Source organism: Martes martes (genome assembly GCF_963455335.1).
Source record: "Martes martes genome assembly, chromosome: 10".
Lineage (NCBI taxonomy): Eukaryota > Metazoa > Chordata > Mammalia > Carnivora > Mustelidae > Martes > Martes martes.
In genome coordinates this window covers 107,178,706-107,191,974 of record NC_137898.1, presented here as the reverse complement: position 1 = coordinate 107,191,974, position 13,269 = coordinate 107,178,706, and the positions used below count along the sequence as shown (strand labels likewise).

General features: G+C 38.3%; 1 protein-coding gene across 2 annotated transcripts in view; it reads left to right on the top strand.

Annotated features, from left to right (window-relative positions):
• The window catches only part of BCO2 (beta-carotene oxygenase 2), a 35,825-nt gene that overhangs the window by 18,311 nt on the left and 4,245 nt on the right, over nucleotides 1-13,269 (top strand). For both annotated transcript variants that reach the window (XM_080817479.1, XM_080817480.1), the window contains 3 exons: nucleotides 5,772-5,900; nucleotides 6,919-7,079; nucleotides 8,003-8,170. In XM_080817479.1, coding sequence (XP_080673605.1) covers nucleotides 5,772-5,900; nucleotides 6,919-7,079; nucleotides 8,003-8,170 — 458 coding nt within the window. The remainder of the gene's footprint in view (nucleotides 1-5,771; nucleotides 5,901-6,918; nucleotides 7,080-8,002; nucleotides 8,171-13,269) is intronic.

Genomic DNA, 13,269 nt, shown 5'->3' with positions numbered 1-13,269 from the left:
AAGGAATTTATTTTTATCATGAGAGTAACACACTATGTAGTAAGTTAAGGTTATAGTGTGGTTGCATTTCCAACTGTTTATATCACTTCTCTTTCCTCGTCATCCACATATTTTCCAGCTGCCTACCAATCTGCCCCAGAAAGTTCTAATAGCTAATAATGATAGCTAACATTTATTGAGTGTGAATATCTAGTGTACGTTGGTGTTAAGCGTTTTTTGGTATATTGTCATTTAATCCTTATAACAACTCTCTGAGAAAGGTACTATTATCACCCCCATTGTATAGACAACGGCAGTAAACCTTGAGAAGTTTTAGGATACTTGCTTAGGCAAGCTTCTAAGTGTGTAAGGTGAGTCTTGAGCCTGAATCACACCCAAAGTCACTTTGATAGACCATCTTAGTAATTATTCATTAATGAGTACGTTAGACTCTCAGAGCATGCAAATTCATGTTCCTGTAACCTGAGTACATGTCTCTCTGTTTGAAAAGAAAATGGGTCAGGTGCCTGGGTGGCTCAGTTGGCTGAGCAACCACCTTCGGCTCAGAGGTCATGATCCCAGAGTCTTAGGATTGAGTCCTGCATCAAGCTCCCTGCTCAGTGAGGAGTCTGCTTCTCCCTCTGACCCTCTCCCCTCCCATGCTCTCTCTCACTCTCTCTCTCAAATAAATAAATAAAATCTTGAAAAAACAAAAAAGAAGTGGGTAGGTGTTAGATATTTCTATCTATCTTAGCTGTCAATATATCATCTATAACCTGTGAAACCTCCATAGAGTTTAACTTTTGTGTAGGTTAATTTATAGCTTTGGTGAGTGAGTGTTGGCTTTCTGCAGGTTGTTGGTCTCTACCTCTCGTATTTACACATGTGATGATTGTTATAATGAATACTGCAGGTTTGTTTTTTACTGGCTCAAGGTACCCTGAAACTTCGTCACTCAGGTTTCTCTCTCATCTTTCTTACCTGATCTAGGATAGGGTTTTATTCTTCAAAGCTGTTATAGTACACAGCAAACGCCCTTTTAGGTAAAATGTTTCAGCAAATGGGTAAACTGACTCAGCAGTTTTTTTTTTTGTCCATCCATCTATTTTGATCATTAAAAAAAAGATTCCTTTTTAAAATGGTGTCTGCTCTCTATACTTTTTTGGTCTGTTTTTTCTTCCCTTAGCAACATATTAAGATACTGTAGTTAATTATTTCTTGTGTCAAGAAACATTTTGCCGACGGGACGCCTGGGTGGCTCAGTTGGTTAAGCAGCTGCCTTCGGCTCGGGTCATGATCCCAGGGTCTTGGGATCGAGTCCCACATCGGGCTCCTTGCTCAGCGGGGAGCCTGCTTCTCCCTCTGCCTCTGCCTGCCTCTCTGTGTGCCTGTGCTCACTCTCTCTGACAAATGAATAAATAAAAATCTTAAAAAAAAAAAAAGAAACATTTTGCCGAACCAGCTGCATAGAATTCTCCTAAGTAGGTGTACCTATCTTTTTAAAAACTATTTACTTCTTTTTTTTTTTAAAAGATTCAATTTCTAAACTTTATTTTGTACCATTGTTTTGTTTGTTCTTGAGTAAGCATCATATATATATATATTTTTTTTTTCAACTTAATAAGGATTTATTCACAGGAATACATGTAAGTAGAGAAAAATAACAGAAAAGCTAAACAAATGAAATGAAGAGGATCCAAACCAACTTTCACTCTGTAGCTTTTTACTTGCACCCTGTGTGCATATATCTGGGGCACAGAGGGCCACCAACATGCGCCAATACAGTGTAGGAACCCTGCATTACATCCATTAACTTAAACATATATAAAGACAATTGTAGAAGTTGAAGACATGATTACTATATTTCTTTTTTTTTTTTAAATTTTTTATTTATTTTCAGCATAACAGTATTCATTGTTTTTTCACCACACCCAGTGCTCCATGCAATCTGTGCCCTCCCTAATACCCACCACCTGGTTCCCCCACCCTCCCACCCCGCCCCTTCAAAACCCTCAGGTTGTTTTTCAGAGTCCATAGTCTCTCATGGTTCACCTCCCCTTCCAATTTCCCTCAACTCCCTTCTCCTCTCCATCTACCCTTGTCCTCTATATTATTTGTTATGCTCCACCAATAAGTGAAACCATATGATACTTGACTTTCTCTGTTTGACTTATTTCACTCAGCATAATCTCTTCCAGTCCTGTCCATGTTGCTACAAAAGTTGGGTATTCGTCCTTTCTGATGGAGGCATAATACTCCATAGTGTATATGGACCACATCTTCCTTATCCATTCATCCGTTGAAGGGCATCTTGGTTCTTTCCACAGTTTGGCGACCGTGGCCATTGCTGCTATAAACATTGGGGTACAGATGGCCCTTCTTTTCACTACATCTGTATCTTTGGGGTAAATACCCAGCAGTGCAATTGCAGGGTCATAGGGAAGATCTATTTTTAATTTCCTGAGGAATCTCCACACTGTTCTCCAAAGTGGCTGCACCAGTTTGCATTCCCACCAACAGTGTAAGAGGGTTCCCCTTTCTCCACATCCTCTCCAACACACGTTGTTTCCTGTCTTGCTAATTTTGGCCATTCTAACTGGTGTAAGGTGGTATCTCAATGTGGTTTTGATTTGAATCTCCCTGATGGCTAGTGATGATGAACATTTTTTCATGTGTCTGGTAGCCATTTGTATGTCTTCATTGGAGAAGTGTCTGTTCATATCTTCTGCCCATTTTTTAATATGATTATCTGAAAAACTATTTACTTCTTAATATGGTTGACAAAAAATATATTTCATAATAAGTTGACTCTATTAATCAAGCAAATAACTTTGTAACTAGTTCATAATATGATAAAAACTGACCATTCTGAATTACATATTCTAAAATAAGTAGTCATGAGACCAGTGGTTCTTAGCCTTTAGTGTGGCTAAGAATGTTCTGGAACACTTCTAGCAATATAGATTACCGGGCTTTATCTTTGGAGATTTTGGTTCAGTAGATCTGAAATGGGGCCAAGAATCTGCATTTTAACCACCCCCTTATCCCTAATCTTGGCGCCTGTGAACAAGGTCTCAGGTGATTTTGGTGTAAGTGACTCCTGGATCTTTGAGAAACCCTGCCCCCAGTCATCAGAGGCTGTCTTGTTACTTTGCCTCAATTTGCTATTACACAAAGACCGAGTCTTCCAGAGTTAGACTCACGGTATTGGGGAGGTCATTCTTCTGGGCTTTCCTCTGCGGGGTGTTTCCTGGGTATGTGTCTGCCCTGCTTAGGGCTTCACAACTTGTGGTTAGAACAGTTCATTAACTAAGAGTGGTTAAATTTAGTGAATTGAGTCTTGTCACTTAATCCAGCTTCTGAGATGGGCAGCTCTTCTCTTTATCATCTCCTAACCTCAACTGAAACTGAATTTTCTTTCCTCTTCCCTCTCCTCCTCCTCCTTTTTACTTGATGATTTAGTCCAGTGAGGAGTTTTTGAACTGGAACTCAAATGTACATGTACATTGAGTACATTCCCTGTACATCTGCAGGGAACTTGAATACCTAAGTTGTATTTGGAGGAAATGTAGTTATTCTCATAGTAAAGTGCTTGCCAGTAATTTCTATGGTTAAGAAGTAAAAAGCTTTTAATTGTTTTAGCCTTTCCATATATTTTTAAAAGACTTTTAAAAATGAACAAAAATCCTCTAAACATTAATCAATCCAGCTAGTTTTTTAGTACTAATTAAATATATGTAATCAGTTACATGGTAATATGATACTCTTGAACTGTAGAGCTTGTCTTTTATCACTTTTATAACTCATCACTGTTTATATATCATGAGTGCTCAGAACACATCTATATCCCCAACTCACACCTCTCCAGTATTTTATATCTAGTTGCTTACTTGGTGTTTTTAACAAGATGTCTAATAGACATTACAAAATTAATTTATCTAAAAACCAAACTTCTGAAATTGTTCCCTAGATTTTTTCTACTTAAAGTATTCCCTATCTCAGTTGATTCTTCATCCTTCCAGTTGCTCAGGATAATTTTGGAATCATCCTTCCCGCCTGTCTCTCTCACATCCATATCTACTTGGTCAAAAGGCAATTGCAGCAGTGCCTTCAAAATAAATAAAAAATCCAGCCACTTCATATGACCCCTGCTGCTGGCGCTCTGGTGTGAGCCCACCATCCTCTCTCATGCTGAATTGTTGTAATAGCTTCTTAACGGGTCTCTGTGCTTCTGTCCCGCGTCAGCTCACACTCAGCGTATCAGCTAGTTATCCTTTTAACCCACCCACCTCGACTCCTTAGATTCTCCTTGTTTACTATAACAGGGCCACACTGGCCTCCTTACTGTTATTTGGACTCTCCAGACTTACTCTTGGCTGAGAATCTTTGCATTTACTCTTCTCTCTGCCTGGAATGTGATTCTCCAGGTGTCCTCAAGGCTCTTTCTCAAGATCTAAAGATCTCAAGATCTCAAGGTCTTTCCTCAAATGTCACCTTCTTAGTGAAGCCTTCTCAGATCACCATATCGAAAATTGCAGAGTGGCCTCCATCTTACTCCTGTTCCCTGTTTTATTTATTTTTATTTTTCCCAGTTCCCTGTTTTATTTTTCTTTGTAGTTCTCATCATCATCTCGTACTTTATATTTTTACTTATGAATGCTTTATTTGGGCTTTAGCAGAGAAGAGCCTTTTGTATATTTGCACACTGCTGTATAGAACTGTCTGGAAGATAAACTTAGGACACTCATAAGAATGCCTGGAATATAGTTGGCACTCACTAAGTTGTTGCTGAACAAATGAGTAGAGAACTGTATGGTTATTTTGTTCCAAAAGAAGCTCAGTGATTGCAAAATTCTGTGGGCTATCGATCCAGTTTTTCAGGACCAGCATTGGCAATTTTAATACCAGAAATATAATTTGAGGTGATCTCAGTATTTGTTTATGCATTGAATTACTTTAAAAAATGTTGTTAATTAACCTGTCAATAGCTATTTGTACTGTGCCTATTGAATGCTAAGTCCTTGCTTGGTACTGAGGTTGCAAAGAGGCATCCGTTTCTGCCCTTGAAGAACTCACCAGTGTACTAGAAAGGAGATAACAAGCACAAAATTATAGTTCAGTAAGATAAGTACTGTAACTGTGTAGGATATAATCAGGGCATAGAGGAGGGGCACCAAATACCTTTGGGGTGGGGAAGACTCGGAGTGCTGCTTGAGGAGTGGTTGCCTGAGCTGATTCTTGACGAAGCAGTAAGATGAACGATTACATGAATGAAGGTGATTGCATGAATGCATTGATGAGAAAGGATGAGACAGGACTCGGAGAGACCCCAGGGATCCAGAGGACTGGAGAGAAGAAGGGGGTGTGGGGGCAAATGGAGACTGTAGTTGTAGGGATGGGGGAGTGGGGAGGGGACAAGTAGAATTTGAGGATATTCCTGGCTGGTACCTAATCTTTTCCTGTAGAGAATGAGTTCATCTTCAGGGAGTGAGAGGGTAACCTTTTGAGAGCATTAAAATGCAATAAACGTAGCTACTAATCATGAAAAAAAATGCAATAGACTGTTGGTTGATTACTTTGTGTGTATTGCTTTAAATCATTCCCTGATGTGACTTTCATAAAATTAGTACTTTTTTTTAATCCAAGACTTTGTTTGAAATAACCTTTTATGAAATAGGGATATCAGGCATATATTGTATAAATCTCTTAACTGCTTTTGTGTGGTCCATGAACGTGAGGGTTGTCTTTTATTCTAGAATGTGTGTAAAACAAGACAGGACTCTGTTTTCCAGGTTCTTGCTATAATGTTATTCGGGTTCCTCCAGAGAAGGTGGATCTTGGGGAGACAATCCACGGAGCCCAGGTGATATGCTCTATTGCCTCTGCAGAGAGGATGAAACCTTCTTACTATCATAGCTTTGGTAAGGCCAGAGATCAGGTAAATTACAGTGGCATCTGCCTTAATGTCGATGTAGCAGAAGAACTGTTTTGGGCAAATTCTGTGTCTATACGGCTTCTCAAAGTATGCTGATAATGAGACCAAGGCTGCATTTTAATGCCAGTGAAGTTTATTCTGTTTAGTCGCATACTTCTTATCCTGGGCAAATGACTGCTTAAAAAGACATATTTATTCTAGTACTAGCAATTATTTAAAAACTGACAACATCAAGAGTGAACCGTAATGTAAATTATGGACTTTGAGTGCTTCCGATGTGTCCTTATGGGTTCATCAGGTGTAGCAAATGTACCAACCACTCTGGTGGGGGGAGTCGATAATAGGGAGGCTCTGCATGTCTGGGGACAGAGGGTATATGACAAGCCTCTGTACCTTCCCTTTACTTTTGTTACAAAACTAAAACTGCTCTAAAAAAAGTAAAGTCTTAATTTAAAAAAATCGTTTGACCATAAAAAATTGACAGAATTCAAAATTTTAGGTAACTTTAAGCCACAGGTAATAATCATCCATGAAAAAGTCTTGATTATATTTCTTGGGAGAAATTTTTATTCTGTTTCATTGCTTCAGCTCTTTCTTGGAATATTTATTTTCTACATTCTGAACTTTTATAGCCAATCTCCTCCTGAATCCTTACCTTCAGTATAAATAGCAAATGGAATACAGAATAAACACCTCGATCGCAAATGACGCTTTAATATTATGCTTCTTTACTTTGTTCCAAAATAATTTGAAAAGAAAAATAAGAAAGATAAAAAGCAAGCTGAGGGCATTCACCCCAAGCTGTTCTAAGCAGTTCCCTTTTTAAGGTGGGAACAGGAAATATGTAAAGCAAAGCTGGGAAATAGTGAAGGATTATTTCTGGCTGGCTTTTGCTTAGGTCAGCAGTACTATGTCCAGACATTCAGATAAGTCCCCGTAACTGTCACATTTCAGAGAACTCTTATTTGCCAGATAACGTTTTATTATTTGCTGGAACCTTTTAGGAATGACAAGGAACTATATAATCTTCATTGAACAGCCTCTAAAGATGAATCTGTGGAAAATGATCACTTCTAGAATTCGGGGAAAGGCCTTTTCAGATGGAATAAGCTGGGAACCCCGGTATAACACACGGTTTCATGTGGTGGATAAGAACACTGGACAGGTGGAGTATTTTGAGTATATTCATCATGAAAATGATTGGACATAAAGACACATTTTCCTGTGGTTGATTTTTACCTTTCCTGGGCATTGCTTGCACAAGACTCTCTTAATCAAGGATATTACCTTCTTCCGTAGAGTAGATATGGCTAGCTCACTTATTAGTTAATACAGTGAGTTCTGCATATTAGAAAGTTGTAAGAAATGGTTTTACACTTTTAAATATCTGCCTTAACTAAAGTGGCCTGTAGAAAACCTTCGCATTTTAGCATGGATTTTTCCATATTGTAGTATTTGCTAAGGAGAATGTTGTTCATGCAGAGGTCCTGTAACTTTTGCACTGTTACTTTAATTGCTTACTTCTGTGGCTTCTTGATATGTAAATGTGATAATTCTACCAAAGTCCAAGACGCCTTTCTATACTCCTGGTTAGTAGTTCTATTATATTTGTCTTCTTTTAGTCTCTTTAAAGAGATAATATCCTAAATTTACTATACCCTAATTTCTTTACAACAGTCCTATTTTTGGTAATGAGTGCATTTTTTCAAAGTGTTCATCATAAGCTAATTAGTAGCAGTATTTTCTATTTAATCATGTAAGATAGGCTCCAGGATTTATTTATCCCTCAAAACATTGGGCCATACTTCATCAGGACTTTTAAGTTTGTTGTGACCGTTGATTGGTTTGTATCGGATAGCCCAGTTCATTGTTTAATATGCGACGTGACAGCTAAACAAGGATGCTTAAATCGCAATGTCTTTCTACATTCCAAATTCTACTTTTTACACTTACTAGGCCTGTCATTTAAAGGGGAGGGAATTTTTTAAATTTAAACTTAAACTAATTTAAACTAGAATCTGTCCCCTAAAAAAAAAATTAAAAAAAATATATATCTATCTTTTTCACTGTTCATATTTTCCCCTGCAGCTTCTTCCAGGAATGTACTACAGTAAACCTTTTGTTACTTTTCATCAAATCAATGCCTTTGAGGACCAGGGCTGTGTTGTACTTGATTTGTGCTGTCAAGATGATGGAAGAAGCCTGGAAGCTTACCGACTACAGAATCTCAGGAAAGCTGGGGCAGGGCTTGATCAGGTGAACATCTCTGATTTGTCAGGTTCTGGTTGGCTTTGGAATTAGCTATTTCTCTTGCTTCTTTGGCAGATAAGGAGAATGGTTTTGAAGCATTGAAGACACAGCTTTGTTGTTTACTTATTTAGTACTTAAAAATAATTTGAAGTACTTACTTAATACCTAATAAATAAAAAGTATAGTGAAGAAAACCAAGAGATGGATTGCAGACAATCCAAGAACTCTGGACATTGTACCTCTACCATATTCCCAATTTATACACTACTGTTGTTGTATATTTTAATTTTCTCTCTATTAAACCCTCCAAGGCAGTATTGCTTTATGTGATCATGGTTCCCCACACTACCCATTTACCCACGTATGTACCTTTCAATTGCTCTTAATTCTTCCCTGTCTTGTGAGCTTCCATGTGGAATCATTTTCTTCCTGACAGAAGAATATTTTTTAGTATTTCCTTTAGTTCAGATATGCTGCTGATGAAATCTATATTTTTTCCTGTAAAAAAATGTCTTTATTTTACCTTCTTTCTTGAAGGATGTTTTCATTGGATAAAGAATTTTAAGTTGTTAGTTATTTTCTTTTGACACTTAAAGATATTTGATTGTATTCTGATTTCTGTTGAGAAATTAGTAGTCAGTCTAAGCTTTGCTCCTTTGAAGTTGATCATTTTTCCTCCTCTGATTTTAAAATCTTCTCTTTGATTTTCTGTAGTTAGTCCTATGGTATCTCTCAATATGGCTTTCTTTTTGTTTATTTTATGTGGGTGTTTTTAGGAATACTTGAATCTATGGTTTGATGTCTTTCATTTGTTTTAAAAAATGTCACCTATTATTTCTTCAAATATTACATTTGGGAAATCCTTTCTTTTCTGCCCGGGACTGCAGTATACATATGTCACTCCTTTTCACTCTGTCCATCTGTTGCTTATGTTCTGTATTTAGTATTTACCATCCTTGTGTCTCTCTAGGCAACTCGTTTTGGATATTTTCGTATCTATCTTACAGTTCATTCTTTCTTCACCTTTGTCTTTTCTGCTATTAAACCCTGCTACTAAGTTCTTAAACACTTTGCATTTTTCAGTTCTAGAATTTTAATTTGGTTCTCTTTTATAATTTCTAGTTCTCTGCTACATGCTCAGTTTAAGAGGATTTCCTCCAACATATTCAGAATACTTAAAGTCTGATAGCTTCTATTGTCTGGATCCCTTGTAGCTTTGTTTCTGTTGTTTGTTATCTTGTTTTGTTTTGTTTTTTATCATGCTCTCTTGTCTTTTCATGTGCTCGCTTATGTTTATTGCATACAGAATATTGTGTTGGAAAAATTGTAGAGATATTTTGAGATCCAGGATGATATTATGTTCCTCCAGAGAAAATTTTATTTGCTTCTGGCAGATTGCTAGAGTTTATGATCAGTTCCAGATAGTCTTCAATGTAGTTACAGGGATTGAAATATTGTGAAGCAGGGTACAGTCCCTGGAAGAGAGGGACTATTCCTTGTTTATTCTTACTCTTAGGTGCTGACTTAAGGGGTCCTGACCCAAAGTACAAGGGGCTTATCAGGGCTTCTCCTTTTTGGCAGTCATTGAACTCCTCCTTTTGTCCCTCTAGTTCGCCAAAAGTGTCAAAATCTCTACCCACTGGGGTCAAGTGGTGGGGGAGTTATCTTTAAAAATTATCTTTAAAAATAGGTAGCATGAAGGATCTTGGTGGTGATTTTATATCTTGAGTATGGTGGCGATCACATACATTTACGTGATAAAATTGCATGGAACTAAATACACACACACACACACACACACACGAGTGTGTGTTGAACTGGTGAAATCTGAATAAAATTGGTGGATTATATCAATGTAAATTTTCCAGTTGTGATATTGTGCTGTAAGATACTTGTACTGTAAGATATTATCATTGGTGAATCTGGGTGAAGGATACATGTGATCCCTCTGCACATTATTTCTTCTTCCTTTTTTTTTTTTTTAAGATTTTATTTATTTATTTATTTGACAGACAGAGATCACAAGTAGGCAGAGAGGCAGGCAGAGAGAGAGGGGGAAGCAGGCTCCCTGCTGAGCAGAGAGCCCGATGCAGGGCTCGATCCCAGGACCCTGAGATCATGACCTGAGCCGAAGGCAGAGGCTTTAACCCCACTGAGCCACCCAGGTGCCCCATTATTTCTTTTTTATGTGACAAATATACATAACATAAAAATTACCATTTCAACCATTTTTTGGTGTTCAGTGGCATTTGTACATGATCTGTATTGTGCAGCCGTACCCACTGTCCATTTCCAGACTTTTTCATCATCCCTAACAGAAACTCTACTCATTAAATAACAAGTTCCTATTCCCTCCTCTCTCCAGACTTTGGGAACCTCTATTCTACTTTCTGTTTCTATGCATTTGCCTACTCTGGATACCTAGTATGAATGGAATCAGACAAGACTTATTTTTTGTGTGTTGGCTTATTTTATTTAGTGTAATCCTTTCGAGGGTCATCCATGTTGTAATATGTATCAGAATCTCATTCCTGTTAAAAGTTAAGTATTTCCTTGTATATCTGTATTACATTTTCTTTATCTATTCATCTGTTAGTCGACATTTGGGTTGTTTTTCACCTTTTGACTATTGTGAATAGTGCTGCTGTGAACGTTGGCATACAAATATCTATTCGAGTCCCTGTTTTGAATTATTTTTGTATGCCTGAAGTGGAGTTGCTGGATCCTATGATAATTCTATATCTAACTGTTTTGAGGAACTGCAGACTATTGTCCACAGCAGCTACGCCTTGCACAGGGGTCCAGTTTCTTCACAGTCTTACTAGCACTTGTCATTTTTGTTTCTGTTTTTGTTTTGTTTTGTTTTTGACAGTAGCCGCCCTAGTGAGTATGAAGTAGTATCTCGTGGTAATTTATTTATTTATTTATTTATTTATCTAAAATTATTTATTTATTTATTTATTTGAGAGAGAAAGAGAGCATGAGTGGAGAAAGGTCAGTGGGAGAAGCAGACTCCCTGCTGAGCAGGGAGCCCGATGTGGAACTTGATCCCAGGACTCCAGGATCGTGACCTGAGCCGAAGGCAGTCGCTTAACCAACTGAGCCACCCAGGTGCCCTCGTTGTAGTTTTGATTTGTATTTCTCTAAGGACTAATAATGTTTAGGGCGCCTGGGTGGCTCAGTTGGTTAAGCGACTGCCTTCAGCTCAGGTCATGATCCCAGGGTCCTGGGATCGAGTCCCACATCGGGCTCCCTTCTCCATGGGAAGTCTGCTCCCTCTGACCTTCTCCCCTTTCATGCTCTCTCTCACTGTGTCTCTCTCAAATAAATAAATAAAATATTTAAAAAAAAAAAGGACTAATGATGTTTAGCATCTTTTCATGTACCTACTGGCCATTTGTATATTTTTGGCGAAATGTTTCTTCTAGTTTCTTGCCCATTTTTTAATCAGTTGTTTATTTTTCTGTATTATTTCATGCCAATCTGCAGTGATCTGAAGATTAAAAAGTTTAATTAAAAAATTCTTTCATTTTCTCAACCTTTCAGCTGCCTTTTCCTGGAAGCAGCTGATATCCTGAGGGAACAAATTTCCCCCAGTATCTTGTTTACCTGTGGGTTTCCTTCTCCCTCCAAATCTCTGCCCTACTGATGATCTTCACCGCCTTTTTAGCTCACCAGTGCCTTTGCACAGCTGTTCTAAACATTTGTTCAGCTTCTTTAGCTATTCTCAGTGGGATAGTTGCTCCACATTACCTAATTCACCATTACTGGCAGTCTCTTTTTGTTCAGCTATGGTTTTACAAAAGGAAAAAAATTTTAAATAAATTTAAAATTAATTTTAAAAACTCTAACTCTTTGTGAAGCTTAAAAATAGCACTAAATCTTTACTCGGTAGAAATACTTCTGTGTGAGATGGAGATGATATGGACCAGGTGTGTGAGGGGAAATGGCACAGTTTGCCCTCATCTTACAGTATTTCAAGAGAGGAAAACATGTGTTTTCTCATTCTCATTGTCAGAAAAAAAAATACACTTATTTTGTTAGAGTCTCCTGCTTAAACATGACCTCTGCAGGGAGGTTGTGTTGGGGGTCCTCAGAGTTACCTTTGGTTTGATGATTCACTAGGATGGTTCACAGGCTTAGAAAAATCAGCAAATGAAAAGGTGCATGGGATGAAGTCTAGAGAAATCCGCCCAGTATACGCTTCCAAGTCCTTTCCAGTGGAGTCACACAGGACACGCCCGATTTCGCTACCTACTTGTGATAACCTGTGTGAAATGTTGCGTGCCAGGAAAGCTGATTGTCCAGGGTTTTGTTGGGGATCAGCATATGGGCACAAAGCCCCTACACACCCTCAGTTAGCAAAGCTCCATACACCCACAGGGCAGCAGTGTTCCTTATAAATCACATTATTATTATAAACTGCCTGGACAAACTAGTACAGTGTGACTCAAGACCTCAGGCATGCAAAACCACTCTTGGGAGACAGAACATTCCAAGAGCTCAGTTCTCAGGTGCCAGCCAAGGACCAATCATGAAAACAGACCTTTCTTGAGAATGTGCCACATTTTAGCAACCCAGTCCTACTAAATTGATGCTTTTCCATGCAGAGCTATATTATGACTAAAAATGAAGAGGGGAGCACTCTGTTACTCTGTAGGCTCTCACCCTACAGTATGTTTCTTACCAGTACTTATTACTATCAGACCTTGGACTATGTAATCATTTGTTTATTTGACACTAATTCAACAATATGTATTTTTTTTTAAAGATTTTATTTATTTATTTGACAGACAGAGATCACAAGTAGGCAGAGAGGCAGGCAGAAAGAGAGAGGGAGGAAGCAGGTTCCCTGCTGAGCAGGGAGCCCGATGCGGGGCTCGATCCCAGGACGCTGGGATCACGACCTGAGCCAAAGGCAGACACTTAACCTCTGAGCCGCCCAGGCGCCCCAACAATATGTATTTTAATTCTTATTTATTATCATCCATTCTCCACTAGAATGTGAGTCCCATGAAGCCAAAGACTTTGTTCACTGTTGCATTCCCAGAGTCTAAAATGGTGCTTTGCCTATTGTAGGTACTCAACAGATATTTGTGGAATAA